At 34.3% G+C, this 26327-nt stretch overlaps 1 protein-coding gene across 2 annotated transcripts in view; it reads right to left on the bottom strand.

Annotated features, from left to right (window-relative positions):
• Positions 1-26327, bottom strand: part of Snap25 (Synaptosomal-associated protein 25kDa) — a 458275-nt gene that overhangs the window by 157018 nt on the left and 274930 nt on the right. For both annotated transcript variants that reach the window (XM_070112956.1, XM_070112955.1), the window contains exon 5: positions 43-160. In XM_070112956.1, coding sequence (XP_069969057.1) covers positions 43-160 — 118 coding nt within the window. The remainder of the gene's footprint in view (positions 1-42; positions 161-26327) is intronic.

Raw genomic sequence — 26327 nt, 5'->3', positions numbered from 1 at the left:
AGAACAGTGAAAATAAGAATATATCAAAACATAAAATCTTACTTATTGCAGGGCAGAACACAAATTCCGCAACATTTTTCCATTCCACTCAAATTTTTTTCAGCTTCCCTCATATCAGCGTTTATTTGATCCATTCCTTCTTCAATTCTGTCCAATTGTTCTAAATATTAATAATGATATGATAAAAATATTATATAAATATAGATGCATATGTATGTATGTATTATATATCTAGTTATAAAGGATTAGTATACAACTTTTTATAGGCAATATAGGCTCAAAATAAAATTTAAAACATTTAAAACCATTTTTAAAATGTTCAGATTCGGCAGAAAAGATTTGGAAGTCCAAATTTGCTGTCACTGCTCTGTAATATTTTCATCACTCTTCCTAGAATTAAAAAATTTTTTTTTAAATTTTTTTGTATGAGTCCCAAATGAACTGTACTGGTACTGGTTCTAAGGCAGGATTATGAAGTATCTGAATAATGTTATGAACCGTCAACTTGAAAAGAACAGCACTTGTGACAAAGTGATTTAAACGATTAAGTACATGATTTGAATCTGTCTAAAAAGCGTGCTGAGGTTTTGGAATCTAGATTAAACGATTGAAATTTACTTTCTCCTTATACGACAATTTCTTATTTTCGACATCGTGGCGATGAAACTTAACTTTTCTAAAGCAGGGGATTAAGTCTATTGTAATAACGTTCCTGTTTTGATGAATTTCTTCTAAATCCCAGGCGATTGTTGACTGTCTCCTAAAAAACTAGTTTGAAAACAGTGTTGGTGCATAACGGAATTAAACTTCCTTCAGTGACGGTTGCTCATGGTTCAGATATGAAACAGACTTGCATATGTTTTAGAAAAAATTGAATACAATAAACACGCTTCTAAAATTTGTGGTAATTTCAAAGTCATTGCACTTTTACTTGCACTAGAGTTTGGTTGTACAAAATCTTGATGTTTTATTTGCGAATGGGGCAGTAGAGACAGAAAAAAATCAATATTCGAAGAGAGTGTACAAATCAAACTATTACCCTCCTCTCACTGAACCGACGAGAGCAGTGCAACTCGCATATGTGCGGAATTAGCCAAGTCAGTTGAAAAGTGATCCATGAAAAGTCAGATCCATCAAATGTGCAGGAATGCGAATTCAAAAACTGCCTCGATAAACGAACAGGGATATGAAAAGTAATTTTGATTTGACTCTAACTTGACAGAAAGTTATAAAATAATTTCAGTAAGATACGGATCTCAAAATTCTGTAGACCAATGTATAGCAAAACTAAGAACACCTTTAGCTTTCACAACCATGGTATTAATATGAGGACGAAATTATGCTTAGGGACCATAGTTCCTCTCAAATCCACGAAGTGAAATACTTGCCTAGACTATTGTTTTTGAAGTGAATACTTCTTTGGTCACATCAAATTGATTTTTCAAGGTCGCGCCACGACACTTTTTGCTGATTTCTGAGAGCAGCTATGTGTGCATGCATGTGTTGTTGTTTTGCGCTCACTCTCCGATATAGATAGATTTTGATACGTAGGTTTGGTCGATTCATTAAACTGACTTCTAGCTGCAAATTGGCACATACATACATCACTTCGGAGCTAATATATGAAATCTAAAATGAAAAATAAAACTCTAACAAGCCTAACGTTATCTTACCAACAGAAGCATAAAATAGCTCTGAGATATCATTTTACTTACTTTTTGCACAAAAAATTTCACTTTGAACAAGTTATTTAAATTTCATTGAAGTGAAAGGTTTTAGTACGGCAGCAACGAAATTGCGTACATCAATGTTTGACATGTCGCTACCGTCTTTAAAATGTTCAAGAAGCTGGCTTCAAGACAACATTTGCCGACAAGTAAACTTCGCGGTCGTTGCATTCGTCTTGATTTGTCTAAATTAATATATTTTATACTTATAAATTTAAATAAATACAACCTTTGTAAACACAATTCTTTCGTAATCTAGTATTCTATCATTCTTGTTATCGAACGTATGGACAATCCGTTAAGGAAACCGCTGCACATAAGTTCATACAGCTGACCGCGTGCACTGTCGGTAAAAGTGTTAACAGAATTTGTGTTGTAATATTTTGTGTTAAATGATATATTTACTTTTCTAAAATCTTTAAAACAGTTATCAACGTAAGTATCTTCATTACATTATTATACATATTAAGATTAATTAAATTTTTGCCTAAAATACATAGAAGTAAATGTCTATTTACGTTTAGTGTTCGTGTCCTCAGGATATATACATAATTGGAATACGTGTCTGCATACATGAAAGTGACAGGCACACTACGTGAACGGAGCATACAAATACGCATTCCACACTTTTTGTAACTGACTTTCATTGATCAAACTTTTAACAGCTGCAAGTGATTTATTCTCAGTTTGATTTGGCAATTCATCATGAATAGACTCACGCCTGAACAACGCTTGACAATAGTGCAATTTTATTTCGAAAATAATGGTTCTGTGCGGGATTCGTATCACGCACTACGTTCTTTTTATGAATGATGCGATGAAGCGCACTCCTGGTTGAATGGCTACGTCAACAAACAAAACTGCCGCATTTGGAGTAAAGCTAATCCTCAAGTGTATATCGAAACACCGTTACATCCAGAAAAACTGACTGCTTGGTGCGCTTTATGGGCTGGTGAAATCATTGGTCCGTACTTCTTCAAAAACGATTATGGCCAGAACGTTACAGTCAATGGTGATCGGTATAGAGCCATGATTACTAACTTTTTCATTCCTGAATTGAAACACCATGATGTCCAGGACCCGCTAGACTACTTTCTGTGGGGTTATGTAAAGTCATTGGTCTATGCGCATAAGGCACAAACGCTTAACCATTTGGAAGACAACATTCGCTGTGTTATTGCCGATATACAGCCACAAATGTTGGAAAAAGTCATCGAAAATTGGACGTCCAGATTGGACTACATTCGAGCCAGCCGTGGCGGTCATATGCCAGAAATCATATTTAAAATGTAATGCCACAAGATTATCTTTCGGATAATTAAATGCATGTCAATCGAATAATCCATCGATGTTTTATTGCAATTTAAAGTTCTATATCTAAAAAAAAAACATCCGTTAGCTCTTCAACCAACGACAATGTATGTATTATTAATGACGAACCATCGCAGCAAAATGCAATCAGTTTCGTGAATATAGTACTCAAAATTTACAAAATGATGAGAATCATCGATTAATTATTGTTCCAGTCATCAAGATCAAGTCAAGATCATATTTGCACTCACAACTTCTCATTGAAAATACAGTACACGAAAAATTTACTGATTATAGTAATAAAAAGCAACGAAATTTGCAAAAACACCAGGCGAGCGTTGTAGGGAATATAGAATACGAAAGGATACTAAAATACAATATCAAATTGGAACTGAAGCTTCCGTCTAGTAGCACAGAAAAACACCTACACATAAAAGTCGAGAGTATCGAGCACGACGGAAATATTTGCAGGTCGTGTTTACAACAATCAAAGCAAAGCAAGAAGTGTTGCGATCTATTATAATGAATGTGATACATTAAACATTGACCAGAGAATGTAAAATATAGAGAGGGTCCAACTACGGGTATATGCAATATACCGTATATGCTCGTATATGCTATCATATTTATTGATATGAATATCATTATGCGATTTTTTATTAATGCATGCAAAACTGATAAGACTCTATAAGATTATGTAATTTTTAAAATAATATTAATAGTCAGTTTGGGCATTTAATAATATTATATAGTTTTTACATAATACGCATTCCTAATAAATATTTTGTATGATAATTGTTATTATAGTGATTAAATTTATTAAAACATATCCATCCATACATCTTTTATCATATTAATTTTATATAATCATATGTATGTACATCTGCACAAGCGCATTTGAATGTACAGATTCAGAAATTTAAATCATAATTTTATCACTTATCAATGCACTATATGTGCTCGCATTGATTTATTTGTCAATAGGTATGTATGTATGTATATATTATATAACATTGCCGAACAAATAATGCATACACAAACCAACCTACATAAAATACATATGAATATCCGTACACATGTAAATATGTCCCCCGCAAAAACTACAAAAATTGTTCTACAAAAACAACAATTGTCACAACAACATTTTCATTCATGAACGCAGGCGTACTTTCAACAAGCAACCTCGTTTTCATTCCTAAAAACAGACACCCTCTCATCACCCCGAGCATGCGTTTGCCCACAAGCTTCTTTTCGCGACGATGGCAAACGAGAAAACAAAAAACGTGAGCTTCGGCCATTGGTTGCCCGTGGCATCGGAGATTTCCCATGAAACAATGAGTGTACATATTTACATACATACGTTGCCTTTAGATAAATTAACAATTATAATGGGTACTTTCATATTTGTTTACATGCACACTTCATTATACATATATATTTGTATAAGAATATTTGGGACCGCTTGGTCTCTTCTTATCGGGTTATGTCAAGCAAGAGGTGTACAAAATCAAACCCAGAAATCTGACTGAACTGAAGCAGACCATTCAATAGACAATTGAGGCAATCTCGAATTAGGTGTCGCATATGCGTGGTTGAGCATGGAGGAAAAATTAATTGTTTAAATAAAATAAAATTTTATATGCAATAAAAAAAAATAAATGTAATGCATTGACTAAAAAGACACTTAATACGCTTTAATTTTGTAGCACGATTCGTTAGCCACCCTGTATAGGCAGAATATCTTCAAATTATATGCAAAGTCGTTTGCGCATTGTAAATATATGAATCTGTAAGCGTACATTTCTTAACATTGAAATTAGCATTACTATTATCAGAGAACGTATATGAATAGAGAAGGAGCAAATGTTAGCAGTACTAAAATGTTAATTACGATGGAGGAACATCGAAAACGCGCAAATTGGAAAATAAAATTTCACCACAACTATCAGGGTACGAAACGAACTACACCACTCTATAAGCAAAATGTATACACATACATATGCACAGATGTTCTTTGATATGCGCATAAACAAAAATTGAAATAATAAAAACGAAAGTAATTGACCTCCGACAAGAAAATATAAATAATGAGGGAAATAATACTAAAATAGAATTCAAATATCATTTAATAAAAAAGAGTTATAAAAATAAAAAATAGTATAATATATAAAAATAAAAAATAGTATAATATATAAAAATATGATAGGATTTGAACTTAGGCAAAACATTTCATTGCAATAAGGAAGTGTGCTATACAAGCAGCACCACAGATGATATTGGAACACATTTGTCTAATCTGTGAACTCAAACAGCTATTGTTGTTTATTTGCTTCAATGTTTATATGTCTATATGTGAATATTCTTGAAATTGCCTTCCTTCATTCGCATGTCCAAATATATTTGCATATATGTACACATATGTACATATGTATGTCCATCAATATGTCTTTCGCAAAAAATCTAACACTCGCGCAAGTGACAAAAAAAACGTAGACGCACCATCATCGGCCAATAATATTCAAGCGAACTCGCGGCTTATTTTCTAAGTATTTCATATTACAACGACAACAAATTCATTCATAAGGAACGTGCGTCTGCTTCAAAGCAAAGTGCGCTCGTTCATAACTCTGCGCCGCGCTATATTTTCTGTGCGCCTGGTAAACCACATTTGGTTTTCATATAGAATTCCTATCGCAAATGCGCGATATGAATGAAATTGAATTTGAATGTCTTCAGTAAAATTGAAGAATCAGCAAAATTTCAATTTTACAATTTGTATCACTGAAAATCTTACCATCCCCCTCGCGTTTGTATGTTGCCCACAAGCTGCTTCCTCACAACATTTGCTAAAAATCAGAAATTGAAGAATTTGTCTGATGTTCACTTCAAAAAGGAGAATTGGCAACATGACCTCTTAGCGAGTTTAAATAATATTTATATTTTTGCATATTATGCACTATTTATGGCATTAAATTACAAAATTTATATTAAATTGCCATTCATATGAAATCACTAACTACTTCTATATATTCTAAGCACAGTCCATATAGTACTTTTATATGTTTACTTATTATCATTATTTCATAGTTTGTCGATTTAGCTCATTTTATCTAAATACGACGCTATGAAAATGCAGCCCAATCGGTAATCACAATATTTCAAAAGAGCATAAGTCAATTTTCAACAGCAAAGCCCTGCAAAAAGGACAAACGAGACAACATAGCCGATCGACATTGTCGTAAAATTGTCGATTGAAACAAATTTTGTCAACTCCGCCACGATGCGCAAAATTCGGCGTCAATATGTATGCGAGCTCATATGTGTATATGTATGTTTGTCGACAAAATCGTCATTTGGTTTTTTTCAACAACACAATGTCCGCGCGAACTCGCCGTTATTTCGTTGGCTTGCCACCATGCACATAGGCGTGTCAAGTGAGGGGTCATAATATATTGATATGTTGCTTAATTTGTATTGAAAAATACTGATGCATTTATGAATTATTTTCGTAATATAATATATATTATATATATATATAAATACCAATAAATTCATACCTATAATCGTTTTCAAACTGAATTCGATAAATAAAATATATATCTGAAATAATTATGTGGCGGTGCGCCCCAATCCCTCCTTGCCTGCGATCGTTCAACTCGCAAAAAGCAAAAAGCGTAGCCAAAGTCATTGCTTGTGCGAGGCAAGAAGAAGCAAGCATCAGCGTACGTGTATTTAAGAATGTATGTGTGATTATCACATTTGTGTAAATACGTATAATAAGGAAATATTCAATAAACCTAAACATATGAACATATTATATTTTAATTATCTCAGGAAGTAAAATATGCTATTAAAGAAATTGAATTATGATATGCTTAGACTCCAATTAATAAAATAAAAAAATTAAATAAAATTCGTTTTAGGATTCGAACGTATAGGCTCGTATTCGGATTGTGCTTAACCCCTTCCCGCTTACGATCTCAGCCACCACAAAAGTGGAAATGTGGCCGCTTAGCCACCGTTTTATTGTTATCCTTTTTTTAATAAGCAAATGCTCACATAACGCACATACATAAGTTGGAAAAATACCCTATCAAATGTTTATTTTATTATGAATTCTGGGGTTTTTACCGGTAATACAGATTTTTAATTCAGAAGGCTTTTCATAATTATAAATTTGTCATATCACAGAAATTGAAAACATAAATCTAAATAGGTATGCGCAACGATTTTTCATATAGGAATATTCGTTGTGTCTATTTATAGCATTTCGCATATTGTGTGGTGTATTTTTCTTTTTCGAAGTTATACTTTTCGATGTTCCCTCTTGTGGAATTACAAATTAGTACTCAAAAAGTTTTCATTTAACATTTGCTCCTTCTCTACTCATCAACATTCTCTGCTATTATCAATCAACATTGAAAATGCGCAATTCTGCTATTTTTCAGTCCCCTGATGTTAATTGTGGCCATTTGGTGAAACACGCTCATCGTTTTCAGTTCCCCTGCGAAAAGTTAAATATTATGCTAAATGCCGCACTGTGAACCTTCTCTATAATCTACATTCTCTGCATTGACAATCTACATTTTCATATGAGTGCAATAAATTCCACTGCACATACAGTGAGTTTGCCTGAAATTGGCGATATCAGCAGAGAAGGTTCAATTGCGGACCAGCGTGTAAATTGTCAAAACATAACAAGATTTTATTAGTGAATTTCACCACATTTGGCTCGGAAGGAGAAATTTTAACAGTGGAGAGTGAACAGAACTGAGAATTCAATGAAAATTATGCTTAAGAGACTTGCTTTGATATTACCAGAGAATGTTAATGAATAGAGAAGGAGCAAATGTTAGCTGTACTAAAATGTTAATTACGATGAAGGAACATCGAAAACGCGCAAGTTCGAAAATAAAATGTCACCACACCTATCAGGGTACGCAACAAACTACACCACTCTATAAGCAAAATATACTAGGTACATGTGCACAGATGTTTTTTGATATGCGGATAAACAAAAATTGAAATAATAAAAACGAAATTAATTGGCTTCCGACAAGAAAATATAAATAATGAGGGAAATAATATGAAAATAGAATTAAAATATCATTTAATAAAAAAGGGTTATAAAAATAAAAAAAGAGTATATAAATATATCTGAAAGGATTTGAACTCAGGCAAAATACTTCACGTTGCAATAAGGAAGTATGCTATACAAGCAGCAACACAGACAGTATTCAAGATACTTTGTCTAATCTGTGAACTCAAACAGGTATTGTTGTTTACTTGCTTCAATGTTCATATGTCTATATGTGCATATTCTTGAAATTGCCTTCCTTCATTTTTTCAATACGCATCATAAGGAAATATTCAATAAACCTAAACATATGAACATATTTTCCTGATATATTTTAATTATATCAGGAAGTAAAATATGCTATTAAAGAAATTGAATTATGATATGCTTAGACTCCAATTAATAACATAAAAAAATTAAATAAAATTTAATTCACATAAGTTTTAGGATTCGAACTTATATGCTCGTATTCGGAATGAGCTTAACTCCTTCGCGCTTACGATCTAAGCCACCACAAAGTGGAAACGCTACCGCGTAGCCACCGTTTTATTGTTATCTTTTGTTCAATAAGCAATTACTCACTCAACGCACATACATAAGTTGGAAAACTAGCCCATTAAATGTTTATTTTATTATGAATTCTGGGGTTTTTACCGGTAATACATATTTTTAATTCAGAAGGCTTTTCATAATTATAAATTTGTCATATCATAGAAATTGAAAACATAAATCTAAATAGGTATGCGCAACGATTTTTCATTTAGGAATATTCTTTGTGTCTATTTATAGCATTTTGCACATTGCGTGGTGTATTTTTCTTTTTCGAAGTTATATTTTTCGATGTTCCCTCATCTGGAACTACAAATTAGTACTCAAAAAGATTTCATTTAACATTTGCTCCTTCTCTATTCATTTACGTTCTCTGGTTAAATACTAATTGCTGACGCCGCACCAGAGAACGTAAATGAATAGAGAAGGAGCAAATGTTAACTGAAAACTTTTTGAGTACTAATTTGTAGTTCCAGATGAGGGAACATCGAAAAATATAACTTCGAAAAAGAAAAATACACCACACAATATGCGAAATGCTATAAATAGACACAACGAATATTCCTATATGAAAAAACGTTGCGCATACCTATTTAGATTTATGTTTTCAATTTCGATGATATGACAAATTTATAATTATGAAAAGCCTTCTGAATTAAAAATCTGTATTACCGGTAAAAACCCCAGATTTCATAATAAAATAAACATTTAGTAGGCTATTTTTCCAACTTGTGTATGTGCGTTATGTGAGCAATTGCTTATTAAACAAAGGATAACAATAAAACGGTGGCTAAGCGGCCACATTTCCACTTTTGTGGTGGCTAAGGTCGTAAGCGGGAAGGGGTTAAGCACAATCCGAATACGAACCTATACGTTCGAATCCTAAAACTCATGAAACTGAAATTTTATTTAATTTTTATTTTATTAATTGGAATCTAAGCATATCATAATTCAATTACTTTAATAGCATATTTAACTTCCTGAGATAATTAAAATATTTCCGGAAAATATGTTCATATGTTTGGGTTTACTGCATATTCCTTTATTTATGCGTATTTACACAAATGTGATAATCACACATACATTCATGAGTACACGTACGCTGATGCTTGCTTCTTCTTGCCCCGCACAAGCAATGACTTTTGTCCACACTTTTTGCTTTTTGCGAGTTGAACGATCGCCGGCAAGGAGGGATCGGGGCGCACTGCCACATAATTATTTCAGATATATATTTTATTTATCGAATTTAGTTTAAAAATGATTATAGTTATGAATATATGTGTATTTATATATATATATATATATAATATATATTATATTACGAAAATAATTCATAAATGCATCAGTATTTTTCAATACAAATTAAGCAACATAATAATATACTAAGAGTCTTCAGTTAGAACGCCTCTGTGTATAGTGGCAAGCCAACGAAATAACGGCGAGTTCGCGCAGACATTGTGTTGTTGAAAGTAACCAAATGACGATTTTGTCGACAAACATACATATATACATATGAGCTCGCATACATATTGACGCCGAATTTTGCGCATCGTGGCGGAATTGACAAAATTTGTTTCAATCAACAATTTTACGACAATGTCGATCGGCTATGTTGTCTCGTTTGTCCTTTTTGCAGGGCTTTGCTGTTGAAAATTGACTTATGCTCTTTTGAACTATTGTGATTACCGATTGGGCTGCATTTTCATAGCGTCGTATTTAGATAAAATGGGCTAAATCGACAAACTATGAAATAATGATAATAAGTAAACATATAAAAGTACTATATGCAATATGCTTAGAGTATATAGAAGTAGTTAATGATTTCATATGAATGGCAATTTAATATAAATTTTGTAATTTAATGCCATAAATAGTGCATAATATGCAAAAATATAAATATTATTTAAACTCGCTAAGAGGTCATGTTGCCAATTCTCCTTTTTGAAGTGAACATCAGACAAATTCTTCAATTTCTGATTTTTAGCAAATGTTGTGAGGAAGCAGCTTGTGGGCAACATACAAACGCGAGGGGGATGGTAGGATTTTAAGTGATACAAATTGTAAAATTGTAATTTTGCTGATTCTTCAATTTTACTGAAGACATTCAAATTCAATTTCATTCATATCGCGCATTTGCGATAGGAATTCTATATGAAAACCAAATGTGGTTTACCAGGCGCACAGAAAATATAGCGCGGCGCAGAGTTATGAACGAGCGCACTTTGCTTTGAAGCAGACGCACGTTCCTTATGAATGAATTTGTTGTCGTTGTAATATGAAATACTTAGAAAATAAGCCGCGAGTTCGCTTGAATATTATTGGCCGATGGTGGTGCGTCTACGTTTTTTTGTCACTTGCGCGATTGTTTGATTTTTTGCGAAAGACATATTGAGGGACATACATATGTATATGTACATATGTGTTCATATATGCAAATATATTTGGACATGCGAATGAAGGAAGGCAATTTCAAGAATATTCACATATAGACATATGAACATTGAAGCAAGTAAACAACAATAGCTGTTTGAGTTCACAGATTAGACAAAGTAACTTGAATACTGACTGTGGTGCTGCTTGTATAGCAGACTTCTTTATTGCAACGTGAAATATTTTGCCAAGTTCAAATCCTATCATATTTTTATATAGTCTTTTTTTATTTTTATAACCCTTTTTTATTAAATGATATTTGAATTCTATTTTAATATTATTGCATATGTATTGTATATACATACATTTTGCTTATAGAGTGGTGTAGTTCGTTGCGTAAATTGATAATTGTGGTGACATTTTATTTTCGAACTTGCGCGTTTTCGATGTTCCCTCACCGTAATTAACATTTTAGTACAGCTAACATTTGCTCCTTCTCTATTCATTAACATTCTCTGATTTAACCGGATGCGTGTGCAGGCAGAGAACTTAAAACAATGAGAAGGTGGAGGTTCGACAGCGAACAATTTGTAGGAATTTATCAAGGAGTTCACCACAGATGCACGAGAAACAAATAACATTTTTCGCTTTTATAACAGCGGTGAATCTGTACACATACGCTCTCTTAACATAACCAACCGACGAATATTGAAGAGAATATAATATGTGAGCAAAACTGGGCATATTGATATGCCATTTCAAATATATTCCCTTTAATTGAACTATTATTTATTATTTGTTAAATTATTTTATGTTAATTCATTTTTACTTTAATATGAGAAATATATCAAAACACATTTTTTCTTTTATGTCAAAGAGTCAATCTGTCGAAGAACTGACGCGACGACAAAGCGTCACAACATTGTGTTGTTGGTAGAAAATCCGAGATGTGCCATACACACTCTTACAAACATACATCGCATATGGGCAAGTGCAAAGTCAATGTGTGTACAAAAAATTCGAACGTACTTACGTAAATTCTTTGACAAATACAGTCAATCCCGGTTAAGTGCCAAAACCAAAGATGCAGATTTTTTGTGCTTTGTAGTACATAAGCGATTGTGGTACTTAAGCGAGTGGTACCAAAAAAAAATTATTTCTATGTATTTAAAAAAAAATTACCGTTTTCTTTAAAAAATTAAGAAAAAAAAAGTGAGATGCAGCAAGACACCGGCAGATAAGAGGGATTGGAGGAGTGATACTTAACCGGGGTTTACTGTATACATAAATCAGAGGAATATTGAATATTGTCTTTAAAAAGTTTCTTGAATTGTAAATCGACAAATTTACTATGTTGTCACTTTTATTCTAAAATATTTTAATACTCATATTTGAGGGGTTGTCACTTTTCCCTTATAGAGGGAATATCAGAAATTTGTTCAATTTATGATTTTTAGCTTTTGCCATCGTCGCGAAAAGACGCTTGTAGGCAAACGCATGCTCGGGCAGATGTGTATGGCGTATGCTTTTATGAATGAAACGACTTAGCTTATTGCTTGTGCGCCAGCGTTCATGAATGAAAATGTTGTTGGTGTGTGATTTACTACAAATTTAGGATTTGTCAATTTGGCTGCCATATTGGTTTCTGGTGCTGATGCTATTTGAGACAATTGTTGTTTTTGTACAACAATGTTTGTATTTTTCCTATTAGCTGACGTACTTACATTTGTACGCTTAAATGTATGTAGTTTTGTGTATGCATTACTTATTTTGCGCGGTCATATGCATATTTGTACATACATACTTACATATAGAGAAAATAGTAAAATATCATTTTTTGCATAATCTTTCACATTTTATCAATGTAGCATTTGTGCAAAAAAATCATATTTTATCAATTTTTCATCATAAAAATCGTTTATATGGCAAAAAATAATCATGCATATGTGAAGAGGCATTTGTATTTTTTGTTTTCTCATTCATTTAATTTCATTTTTCTCTTTATGTTGGGAGATACGTAATTTGTCAGAGAACGCTGTTATAAATTCTCATTTCTGTTAAATAACAGAAAATATTACAGAAAATGGTGAACTACTTGATCTCAAATTTTCAGCCAACCAATCGAGCATCATACAAAATTCAATTTGCACCTTTTCGTTGTTTTAAGTTCTCTGGTTTCAGTTACACTAGATTTCTTGACCAACAAAGTGCTGTATTCAAACTAATTGCAGTGCATTAGTTATATAGTGTTTAAACTATTGTTATATACAGTGACGAGCAAACACATATCCATATGTGCACCAGTATACCACAATACCTATACACCGAACAGGAAAGGAGTCATAGCAAGGATTCAATTACAGTGAAAGAGAGCAGCACCTAGGATCCAACTTTTCAGACCCGGAAGAATGGAATTATATAAGTATTTTATATACAATATTAAGCAATTTATTATTTATTATTCATGCCTAGATTAGGTAGAAAATCTGTGTTACTAAGTCGTCTTCAGAATAGAAGACGTATGAGAGTTCTTCGTGCAAACTCTTTATATAGAGATAGTGAGCAGACACAAGATACTGTAAGTCACGCTAATCGTAGATTAGATTCCGATGAACGTCTGTCCGAACAAATTATCAATACAAATCCACATAGAACCAGGCGGAAAAATCTCGAGGTATAGTCTTTTGAACTAAATTTAAATACTGTTCAACATAGGGCAAGACGTCTAAATCCCCAAATCCGCTCTAAAGAGCAAATAGGAAATACTCGAGGCCATATATCTCGGCGCGAAGACCCCGATGTTCGATCTGTTGAGCAAGTTGTAAATACTTTTCAACATAGAACAAGGCGGCAAGATCCACAAATTCTCCCTGAAGAGCGAATAAGAAATACTCGAGGTCATAGATCTCGGCCCGAAGACCCCGAAGTTCGATATGTTGAGCAAGTTCTAAATACTGTTCAACATAGAGCAAGGCGGCAAGATCCACAAATTCGCTCTGAAGAGCAAAAAGGAGATACTCGAGGTCATAAGTATCGGCGCGAAGACCCCGATGTTCGATCTGTTGAGCAAGTTGTAAATACTGCTCAACATAGAACAAGGCGGCAAGATCCCCAAATTCGCTCTGAAGAGCAAATAAGAAATACTCGAGGTCATAGATCTCGTCGAGAAAATCCTGAGGTACGTTATGATGAACAAAGTAGGAACACTAGGGATCCTAGAGAACTTCGCGCAAGAAATCCTGAGTATAGGAATTTAGAGCGCATTCATGATCAAATGCAAAGGGAACATGCAAAAAGAAATCCTGAAATAAGTAGAGAGAAGCGTGAAAGACGAGGGCAAGTTCGCCTTCGTAGAGAAAACCCACTTAATAGACAAATTGGAAACCAAAGGCAGTCCCAACGAATCCCATTAACGGGAGAAAATAATGTTATAGAAACTGATAATAGTGGCAATTTAACAGATTTCAAAAACATTTATTTCCAAAATATAAATAAGGGCCCTACTGAAATATGGATTTGCTGCGGCGGCTTATGGTTTTCACACCAAGTTCGCAAAGTAAATTTCGATACTATTGCGCAAAGTCATCCGAATGCTACATCCGCCTTTTATTTAATGAAAATTTTTTTTTCGGAAAATGGAAATTACAATTTTTGTGCTGCTTGCAAAAATTCGATTGTTAAAAAGAACGTTCCAAAAATATGTTTAGCTAACGGTCTAGACTTTCCTGAAATACCGAATTGTTTGAAAGATTTAACCCCAATTGAAGAACGTCTTATAATGCCTAGATTGCCTTTTATGACAATCCGTCCGTTAGGATATCAAGGTCAAAGTTCTCTCAAAGGTGCTGTTGTTAATATACCAATTTCCGTTAAAATATTGTGACATCTCTAACAAGGTCCTTCGATGAGGCTCATGTGATACAAATTCACTTAAAAAGGCGTTTGGCGTACAATCATGATTACATGATCGATACCATACGCCTCACAAGGATTATGGAAGCTTTTGCAATTCTTAGTGAATACCCCTCTGTATCGTGAGCACAATATACATATTAATGAGAACTGGATTTCAGAATTTAATAACCAAGAAGAAGTTCCGTTTTTTGCATCTGCAGAGGATTCCCGATTGATTCAATCTTTTCGTGCGGCACAAACTTCTCATGATAATCCCTCAGGTAATAATATTCACATGGGTCTTTTACCTTCCGAGCTTAACCCAGGTGGTCAAGAAACTCTTTTAGACAATATTCCTGTAGAAAACTTTGACTATAACCGTTTAGTAAGAGCGCCAGGTTAAGGAGAAAGACCAGTTTACATAATTCAGAAGAGTTGTCATATGGAACAATATACGTTGGGCAGAAACGTACATGCTCTAAAACATATAGCAAAATAATACGTTCTGAAATTCGCCATTTTGACAGAAGAGCGTGTACCAGTCCAAAGTTGTTCTATGATTACAAAATGATAGAACTGCTACAAATTAAGAATAGTACATCCATTTGCCTTAGAAAGTTTTCAGGCCGCAACCAAATTAGGGCCAAAATCTATTAAATGAAAACTTTGTTCAAAACTTGATTCAACACGATGATGGTCACAAGGTTTTGAAAGGTTTTAGATCCTCTCCTGCACACTGAGAAGCTGAGCTTGGGATTCCAATCTTCTTTATCACTTTATTGGCTGCAGAATCTCAGTAGGTTGAGCTTTTGGTCATCCTCTCTAAAACTGTTTATTCTACAGATATTTCGGAAGAGGGAGCCAACAGTTTAACAACCCAAGATAGATTTCGCTTAATTCGGTCAGACGCGGTTACTTGTGCTAGATATTTTGACTATCGCTTTCGCAAATTCTTAAGCTTTTTAAAGATAATGCCGGCATTTTTGGAGAGCATTTTGTCACAAATTTCTACTGGAGAGAGGAGTTTCAACAGAGAGGTTCCCCGCATGTACATGGCATGTATTGGCTTAATTATGCTCCGAGAATCAACCTTCAAGATCCTCAGATATTCCCTGATGTCATTAGTTTTATTGAAAATTTATATATAATTATTATATTTCTACAGATGGTTCGGTTAGCCACTTAGAAAATTATTTGGGTTAACAAAAGCATAACCACAGTCGGTCTTGTACTAGGAAAATAAGAGGACAACAGTTCTGTCATTTTGGTATACCATATCCACCAATGCCTTCAACGGAAATACTGTTACCTCTTACAGAACCAAGTCAAAACTCAGATAGACACAAGGAAAAGATTTTCAAATTCAAAACCTTTTAAATTAAAATATGACTACAGAAGACATTTCTAATTTAAGAGATTTTGAACATTTCCTGTCTGATAGTAGAATAAATATGTCTTTTGATGACTTTTTGTTAGCCTTTAGATCAAGTTTAACAAAACCCAAAATTTTTCTAAAAATAAAATGACAGGATCGTTTTATAAACGCTTATAATCACTCTGATTTTGGAACTCCATAGGCCAAATATGGATATGCAATATATACTGGATGCATATGCTTGCTGTTCATATATACAATAATTAATTATATTAACAAGTCTAACAGGGGAGTTTCTATTCTCTTCAATGAAGCTATATCAAAGGTAATGCTGGAAATTAAACTGTTAAGCAAAAACTTAAACATATAGGTCACAAATTTATATTAGGCACAGAAATATCTGCACAAGAAGCAGTATATTGCTGCATTGGGCTCCATCTTTCGGAAGCAAGTAATGCAGAAATATTTATAAATACATCTCGACCTGAGGAACGTGTTCGAATGGTGAAACCTAGAGCAGAACTTCAGCACCTTCCTTCAGGTTCGACTGAAATATTCGTAGCCGGTATTTTAGACCGTTATGTTCAAAGATCCGATCAGTTAGAAACTCTTTGTTTAGCTGATTTTGCATCTATGTATAAATATGTTGAATCTAGTAGAAGAGCACAAGACAGTGATCATGAAGAAGAGAGAGGGAAAACGATAATTTACCAGAAAGCGGAGTTGTCATGCCTCTTAAAGACGGTAGCGGTTTTGTTAAGAAACGTACCAAGCCTTGTATTATTCCGTATAAAAGGTTTAACCCAAATTTGGCCAGAGTGGAGGATATCCGCCAAATGGTAATGCTTTACTATCCATGGCGGAATGAACAGCGAGATCTCATTGTAAACGATAATGAGCAGACTTGCATAACACATCGTATTCTAATTGATGAAAATCAAAGAAAATAAGATGTTTTTGAGCAAAGAGAACTTGAAAATGTTCTAGTAAGTCTTTATAATGAAATAGACTTAGAGGAAGGTACTCACAATGAACTACCTATAGTGGAAAATGAGTTCAGAGTGTTGGCACTTCCATAAATAAACCCAAATATAAATTTGCTGGACTGTCACGGTGAAGATTCAACAGATAATGGCACTGAATCTGATTGCAATATTAGACTTATTAAACTACCCCCTTTAATTCCAGTTGAGGAATTATTTTCTTTAGTTCAAAGTCTAAATACTAAGCAAAGAACCTATTTGACACATTTGACGCACCAGCTAAAAACAAATCGCCCATTTTATGAGTTCATTAGCGGCGGTGCAAGTATAGGAAAGAGTCGTTTGATATCTGCAATAAATCAAGCACTTAACCATCGTTACAATTCTACACCTGTTCTTCTTTCCGCACCTACGGGTAAAGGAGCATTCGGATTAGGTGGAATGACCCTTCATTCAATATTCTCTTTACCTGTTAATCAGTTGAATAGAGAGTTGAGACCACTTAGCAATGACACAGTTAATTCATTGTATTCCAGACTTATCGATTTAAAATTAATCATAATTGATGAAATATCGATGGTAGGTGCTCGTATGTTTAGCTCTGTTGATGCCAGATTAAAACAAATTTTCAAAACAGACAGCCCCTTCGGTGGTATACCGATCATCGTGTTTGATGATTTGAAGCAACTCTCACCTGTTGGAGATAGGTGGATATTCTCTCCTAATCCCAATGATACATACAGCACTTTAGTTGGTTCCCCTTTGTGAGAGTTATTTAAATACTTTGAATTAACAGAAATATTAAGATAACGGGATGATCAGGCCTTTGCAATTGCATTAAATCATATGGCATCTGGTACTATGACAAATGAGGACATATCACTCATTCGAACTCGAGTAGTTAATTTCGAAGAAGTTCCCGTTGATGCCATACATTTATTTTGGTCCAATGAAGAGACAAATAATTTCAATGCCCTTAAGCTCAGTCGAATCCCAACAGAAGCTATCCTTTCAACTGCAAAAGACTCAGTTAAAGGAATTGGTATAAGTGAAAATGAGAATATTTTGGAAAGTGTTAAACTTTTCAAAACCTCTGAAACGCAGGGATTGCCCTATGAATTGTGTGATGGCTTGGATAATGGGGCAGCTGAACAACTTATGCAAATTGATTTCCATTGTTCTTTTCCAACAATTCTGTGGATTAAATTTTTGGAACCTTCTGTTGGCCTCATCCTCTAGAAAGTTCTTGGACACCAATTGAAAAAGATCAAAAATCTTTTCAATATAAAAGAAATGAACAAATTTCAATTGAAAGAAATCAGTTTCTAGTTGTTCCGGCTGAGGGAATAACTATTCATAAAAGTCAGGGTGCCACATATAATAAAGTTGTAGTTCATACTCGACCCAGAATGCCTAGAGCTTCAATATATGTCGCTTGCAGTCGAGCTACTTCTGCAGAAGGTCTATTCATCATAGGAAATTTAATTCCTCCTAACAAATTTTCTGAATCGGATCCCGTATTTAGGGAACTGAGGGAATTGAACACAAATAAAGCTTTGACAACAAGTTTCAATTTTATGATTTCCCGAACATCAGGACATCAAATGTTATTCCATAATGTTCAGAGTCTCACGCTCACATTAATTATCTAAAAAGCGAAATCAAAATGTTCTAATTGTTGGAGATTTCAACATTTGCTTAAGGTTTCAGGGAATTCAATAGGAAATTTGCTCCAAGAAAAACACTTTAGTTCCCTGCTTGGTATAGAATATTCAACTACACCTGCCGGTACACAAATTGATTGGGCATTTTCAAACATGGATCCATCCCATGTTAATGCAATTACTTTTGAGACAGTACACACTTATCATGACAGTATTTGTGTCTCTATTTTCAACTAAAGTTTTCAGACTTATTGCAATAGGCATTCATTTTTATACTCTCGCAACCTGTTGCTACAGAGTATAATAGTTTTGTTCACCTAACGGTTCTTTGTATCACCTAAAATTAATCGAGTTAGATATAGGGTTATATATATATAAATGATCAGGATGAAGAGACGAGTTGAAATCCGAGTGACTGTCTGTCCGTCCGTCCGTCTGTCCGTCCGTCTGTCCGTCTGTCCGTCCGTCCGTGCAAGCTCTAACTTGAGTAAAAATTGAGATATCTTTATGAAACTTGGTAGACATGTTTCATGGTACCGTGAGACGGTTGGTATTGCAGATGGGCGTAATCGGACCACTGCCACGCCCACAAAACGCCATTAATCAAAAACAAATAACTTGCCATAACTAAGCTGAGATGGTATAAGATGACTTTATAGGAACCGCGTTCAAAATTAGACAGTGGGCGTGGCACAGCCCACTTTTAGGTGAAAACCCATATCTTGAGATCTGCTTAACCGATTTCAACCAAATTCGGTGCATAACGTTCTTTTCATGTTTCTATGTCATAGTGCGAAAATGGGCGAAATCGGATTACAACCACGCCTATTTTCCATATGACACCATTTTAAATACCACTTGATTCTTTCACTTTCCACTATGCAAATCAAGCAACAATGATTATATCGGCGTAAAACTTTGCGTGAATAATACGTTTAAAGTATGCCACCTTGTGACCAAAAATTTTCTAAATCGAACCAAAACTGTTCAAGCCCCTAAGTACTAAATATGTGGACCCCAGTGCCTATAGTTGACCTTCTACCGAAAATATCAGTCAATCCACAAAGAAATCTCAAACGAGTATACCATTTGACTTTGCGAGAGTATAAAATGTTCGGTTACATCCGAACTTAGCCCTTCCTTACTTGTTTGTTTTCAAATTAATATTAAGAAATGGTATAGCAACTTTTACAGTATAAGACAATTTTAAGAAAAATATGTAAATAATCTAATTAAGAAAATTTAAATTTTATGTATAATTTGTTATTATATAAGACATTATTGTATAAATATATGATAGAAATTAAATAGTATAAGGAGAAAAGAAATATAATTTGGATATATGTATAGGAATCTATATAAAAACTAGCTGACCCGGCCACGCGTTGCTGTGGCTAAAGTTTTTGTTATATTACATTATAGTAAACAATCTCAGAGGAACAATAAGAGAACATCAGTCACGGAGTCCACTATGCTTTTTCACACAGATGGTATTTGTAAAAAAATATGGTGATCTCCTTATTTGACTTTCTACTACTATAACCCTTTAGTACAATGAAATTATTTATGAACAAAGACGAAAATGTTGATGTTGGTATACAAATTCACTGGATTGAGATTTGAAGGGAAAGTACGTTGGACACAATTAATTAAAATGTTCTTACACTTGATATTAAGCAGAAATCCATACAAAGTAAAAATTTATCAGATTTATTATTTCCATTTAATTTTATAACAAATAAGTATATTACAGTATAATACAGTAAATAACATGTGACGCTTAAACTCATGAATGAGGTAGGCAAGGCAGACAGTCTTAAACTTTTAAACATTAATATCTATTTTTTTGAGTTATAAGTTCTTTCAATTTCAATTTAATTTAACACCAATCGGTGCACAATGTTTTTGGTTAACCTGTCTTTAGCTAACACAAATAGATTCGACGGTTTCCCAACACGTGAACACGCAACATATAGTTGCCCATGAGAAAAACATGGATTTTCCAAATCTAAACCACAAATGGACATTGTTTGACCTTGAGATTTATTTATAGACATGGCGAAAGCTAAACGAATTGGAAACTGTAGCCTTTTGAAGGGTATAGTAGAATCTGATGGTATCATCGGAATACGTGGCAGCAGGACCACTTTTCCTTTAAACTTCCCAGCCAAAATGGTTGCTTCAAGAATGTTTCCGGTGATCTTTTTGATGACCAAACGCGTACCGTTACATAATTGAGGTGGATTCAAATTACGGAGGAGAATAATAGGGGAACCAATCTTTAATCGAAGATTATGTGGTGGCATTCCAGGGATATCTAATGAATTTAAAAATTCAATCGGAAAATTTACACTTTCATTTTCATCAACAACAGTATCGATTGATTTAAAAGACATCAGATCGCCTGGTAACAACTGTTGTATCTGGAAGTTAATTTCGTCAACATCAACGTTTTTGGCTGCCAAAATCGCCCGTTGACTAAGCCATTCATGATTCAAATAATTATTCTGTATATCCGGGAAAATACTCTGAATGAATTCATTTTTATCCTGAGCAGTGCAAAAATTGTCGTTTAATGCATTGCGTATTTGGTTGCAGTTCTATTTTACCGTTCCCAATATCTAGTAGTTGTTCGGAAAATATTTGTGCTGATGGATCATTTTGCAATTGTACTCGCATATTTATGGTCAATCGAAGTATTTCAACACTTCGCCATAAGAATGATTGTTTCAAACATGCATTATCTCATCCGCGAAAGTAGAGCGAGGTATAACCGGTAAGGTCTGCCGGAAGTCACCAGACAAAAGTAAGATAGCACCACCGAAAACTTTATTATTGCTGTTTAAATCTTGCATAGTTCTGTTTAATGCTTCAAGTGAATATTTGTGTGCCATTGTGCACTCATCCCAAATTATTATAGAACTCTTCCGCAACACTGCAGCTATTCCACTATTCTTTTTGATGTTACACATTGCATATAGTTTATTATGAACGTCCAATGGCAGCTTGAATGTTGAATGTGCTGTTCGCCCACCATCCAGTAAAGTAGCCGCAATGCCTGACGATGCTACTGCTAATGCGATTTTTTGTTGCGACCGTATTTTGGCCAGAATCAACGATATTAAAAATGTCTTACCGGTTCCACCGGGTGCATCCAAGAATAAAAAACCGCCTTGTTCAGCAGCAACAGCCAGCATAATCCGATCATAAATAATTTTTTGTTCTGCTGTCAGTAATGGTTCACTGTTCATGATAATTGTTGCTAAACTTCCATGGTCGTATTGCTTTTCTTGTTGTAAATCGGTATTGACTAAGTCGGTGGCTGGACGATTAGGTGATGGCATACCATAATGATTAAGTGGTAAATTTGAAATAAGAACACATAAATCCTCGATCAAGACCAATGCTTCATTGTACATCTCTGGTGTATAATCTATGTTTTGGCATTGATTTGTTTGTCTAATTCGGTGCAAGATGTCTTCTGTCATACAATTTTTATATTTTTCCCACAAAGTTTGTGCTTGCGAGGGATAACATGTCGTCACAATAATTGCAAACAACTGACGCATGTTATTCGATGTTGATGTCAACGCAGCATCAGCAAGCGTTAAGTCCCAATGGTTATCGTCTTCTAGCAATTGCAGTTCACGACATGCATCCTGGTATGTATTGAATACTCGACCATTAACTGTTCGTAAAAATTCAAAAGACGTTGGTCCGGGAACATTCACCAATAACAAACGTAAATAGAAGCACTCACGTTGCTTTGGATGTACCGTGTAAAGTCTCCCCAATGTCTTAGCTTTGAATATGCCTGTAATGGAAGGATGTGGTTTTCCTTGTTTCCGTGGCTCCCATTTTTTACTGGATTTGTTCCATGTGAAATAACGTGGAACATCACCATACACCAATGTCTTCGCGAATTGGCCAAAAACATCAGGTTTTTGACACAATGTAAAAAATTCAGTTAGAGTCGTTTTCGGAGCTTCGAACGCTCTTTGGAGAACATTTTCTTCAGTGAAGTATACACGTTGACCGTTTTCAAGATGTATTGCCAGATGTTGGACAGCAGGATCTCTTTCGTGGATGGGAAAGCTGAGAATATGCCAAATAGCTTTGCATTGCTGCTAATGTATCTGCCCATTTGGTATCGTGCTATTTCGTCATTTTTATTTATATTTTGTACATCAAATATGGCCAAATCACTACCTTTGTTTACATATTTACAAATATACTTAATTGATTTAACAGAACTGCAAAGCTCAACATTGATATGAGCTTTGTAAATTTTTGAAAGTAGTGGTGAGTATGGCACCACCCACTGATTATCAAACTCAACTTGATTTGGAAAGTTCGGCAGTCGCATTGTAAATGTGTGGCAACCATTCTCAATACTTCTGCGGCGATACATTGGATAACCATCAATATCCGTAATCGTGTCATTCGTATGCGGCTTTGGGAAGTTTTTTTTACATTTTCCATTTTCCATGCACAGTGACGTCATGTTGAAAGCACCGCATGGCCCATGGATCATGTGTTTGGTGACAATATCAAATAATATATATTTAACAATAAAATCAATTAAGGATTTCAATTTTTGTTTAAACACGTGCAGTTAAATCATGACGATGAATGGCTTGTTGTCCTGGCAATAGTAAAGTTTGTATCTCTTCCCAATTCGGATTACATGTGAATGTAATAAATAAATCCGGTCGGCCGTAATGACGTACGTAAGTCATCGCATCTTGTATGTATTCCTGCATGTTCCGTGGACTGCCGATGTAGCTTGAAGGTAAAATGAAAGCATTACCGATGTCATTGGGATTTAAATTTCCATCGATGTTTCCAGCAACAGCATCGCGTAAGTGAATATATTCTTCCGATCGTAGTTTTGCCTGGTTGAATCGAAAGAATTGCAAGCGTTCGCTTTCGACCTTAGCGTACATATCAACAATGTATTGATGGAACAGCTGACGATATCGAAGGATATAATTATCTTGATGTTGTCTAACCATTATTCGGTGTGCGTAGTAGTTCATTGAGCTAACTTTTTTATTTCTGTAATCACCTAAAAAAATAAAAAATAAAATGCAATACGAAATTAAAATCTATACATACAGTGAGAAAGTAAATAGATAATTGTCAAATTTACCGATATTTGGATCATACTGATTGATATTAAGGTGATATTCATCTTGTCCTTGCCAAAATATCAATGGATATTGTAGTGCGTCATACGAACGGTGTAGATCCGAAATCGTACTGACAGTGTTGTCTCGCCGTGTAATTTTTATAGATCTTTTGTCAACTGGATCACCAACCATGATAACAGCAACCTCATCAACAGTTGGAGCGTTGAATCTACCAGCATGTTCACCTAATGGTACTTTGTTGGCTTTTATGACGATTTGATAATTGTCATTTTGCAATCGTGGCGAAACTCTTTTGATCAATTGAATTAGTTGATTGTGATCTTCTAAAAAATTTTCCAATAATATCACAATTGCTCTTTCCTCTGCTTGTTCAATAAAATTATACAGGCATCGAGTCGTCACGCGCTCTTCACAATCGCCCGTAAAATAAATTTGAAGAAATTTCGGATTGTTATCAGGCATTGGCATCAGTGATCCGATTTTATAGTACACCTGGCCTTGAATTTTGAATGTAGTTTCAAAATTACGTCCATCGTATGCACGATCGCAAATTTTAGTTGTCCCAAATGACGTCATTTGGAAGCAAGAATTAAATTTGCGTATCTTACGCAAAAATAATTTGGAATCATCTGAATTGCCAGTAAGAAGGGATAATAAAGGCTCCGGCGGAGCGGGTAGAGGTGACAGCACGACTTTTCCTGATGCGCAGCACATGCCGGCTGCTTCATTCCGAAATTTCAATGCCCGACAATATTGACATACTTTATCCATTCCACCGATAGCAATTTTTGAATGCGCTGAGTAGTTAATATCTGGTGCATATTCAAAGGCAAGCCGAACGAATGATGCACGTGTTAATGAGCGGCTGATCCGTTGCCTTTGTCGATCTAGTACTCGTACTGTAGCTATGTTTCGTTCTCGTGCCGCTCTTGTTCTCGTAAAATTCTGTTGCAGACGTTCGTCACGCTGTTCTTGAGATTCTTGTGCACGACTTTCTGCAGTCCTGATTCTTTGAGCTGCATTTCTTGTTTCGATTTGTTCTGGTAATTGCTGAGTTCTTTCAACACGTTTGCGTCGTGACCCTTTGCTGCTCGCGTTGTTGAGGTTAGATTTTTTCGGTGGCATTTAACTGAACTATTATTAATTTAATCGTTTAAATATTAGAAAGAGGAACTGAAAAACATGTTATCATAGCACATTGAAATAATAAGTGCAAAATAATTTTCAATGGAGGTTAAATAAAAATAATATAAAATGTTTGTACAATTATTGAAAAATCCTTCTGCTGTCCTGATTCTTTGAGCTGGATTTCTTGATTCAATTTGTTCTGCCAACTGAAGGGTTTGTACAACTATTGAAAAAGTGTAGGAAATTGTGTATAATTTTTTCATTGACATTTTAATTAAATTTTATAATTTTGTGATAATACTTACATACATATATTCAAATTAAATTATAAAGTTTTGATCAATGAAGCACAAATAAGTAAAAAACAGGATTAATTTAACTGTATTATCATCATTATAATATGAATTCAATTTACACTTTAGTCTAAGTAACACGTGGCCGGCTATGCTAACACCAAAAATTTAAAAACCGGAAATAATTGAATTATACGGTATTTCGTTCACTACAAAATAAATTTAATTAATTTTATAGCGTCAACAACATGTGGTAATTATGCTGTTCAAATGTAGCTTATATCAGAGAACGTAAATGAATAGAGAAGGAGCAAATGTTAGCAGTACTAAAATGTTAATTACGATGGAGGAACATCGAAAACGCGCAAATTGGAAAATAAAATTTCACCACAACTATCAGGGTACGAAACGAACTACACCACTCTATAAGCAAAATGTATACACATGCATATGCACAGATGTTCTTTGATATGCGCATAAACAAAAATTGAAATAATAAAAACGAAAGTAATTGACTTCCGACAAGAAAATATAAATAATGAGGGAAATAATATAAAAATAGAATTAAAATATCATTCAATAAAAAAGGGTTATTAAAAATAAAAAATAGCATATAAAAATATGATAGGATTTGAACTTAGGCAAAGCATTTCATTGCAATAAGGAAGTGTGCTATACAAGCAGCACCACAGACAATATTCATGCTTCTTCGTCTAATCTGTGAACTCAAACAGCTATTGTTGTTTACTTGCTTCAATGTTCATATGTCTATATGTGAATATTCTTGAAATTGCCTTCCTTCA

The sequence above is a fragment of the Bactrocera oleae genome, chromosome 2 (genome assembly GCF_042242935.1).
Source record: "Bactrocera oleae isolate idBacOlea1 chromosome 2, idBacOlea1, whole genome shotgun sequence".
NCBI lineage: Eukaryota > Metazoa > Arthropoda > Insecta > Diptera > Tephritidae > Bactrocera > Bactrocera oleae.
The sequence above is the reverse complement of the archived record's forward strand: the minus strand, read 5'-3'. Positions and strand labels throughout refer to the sequence as shown.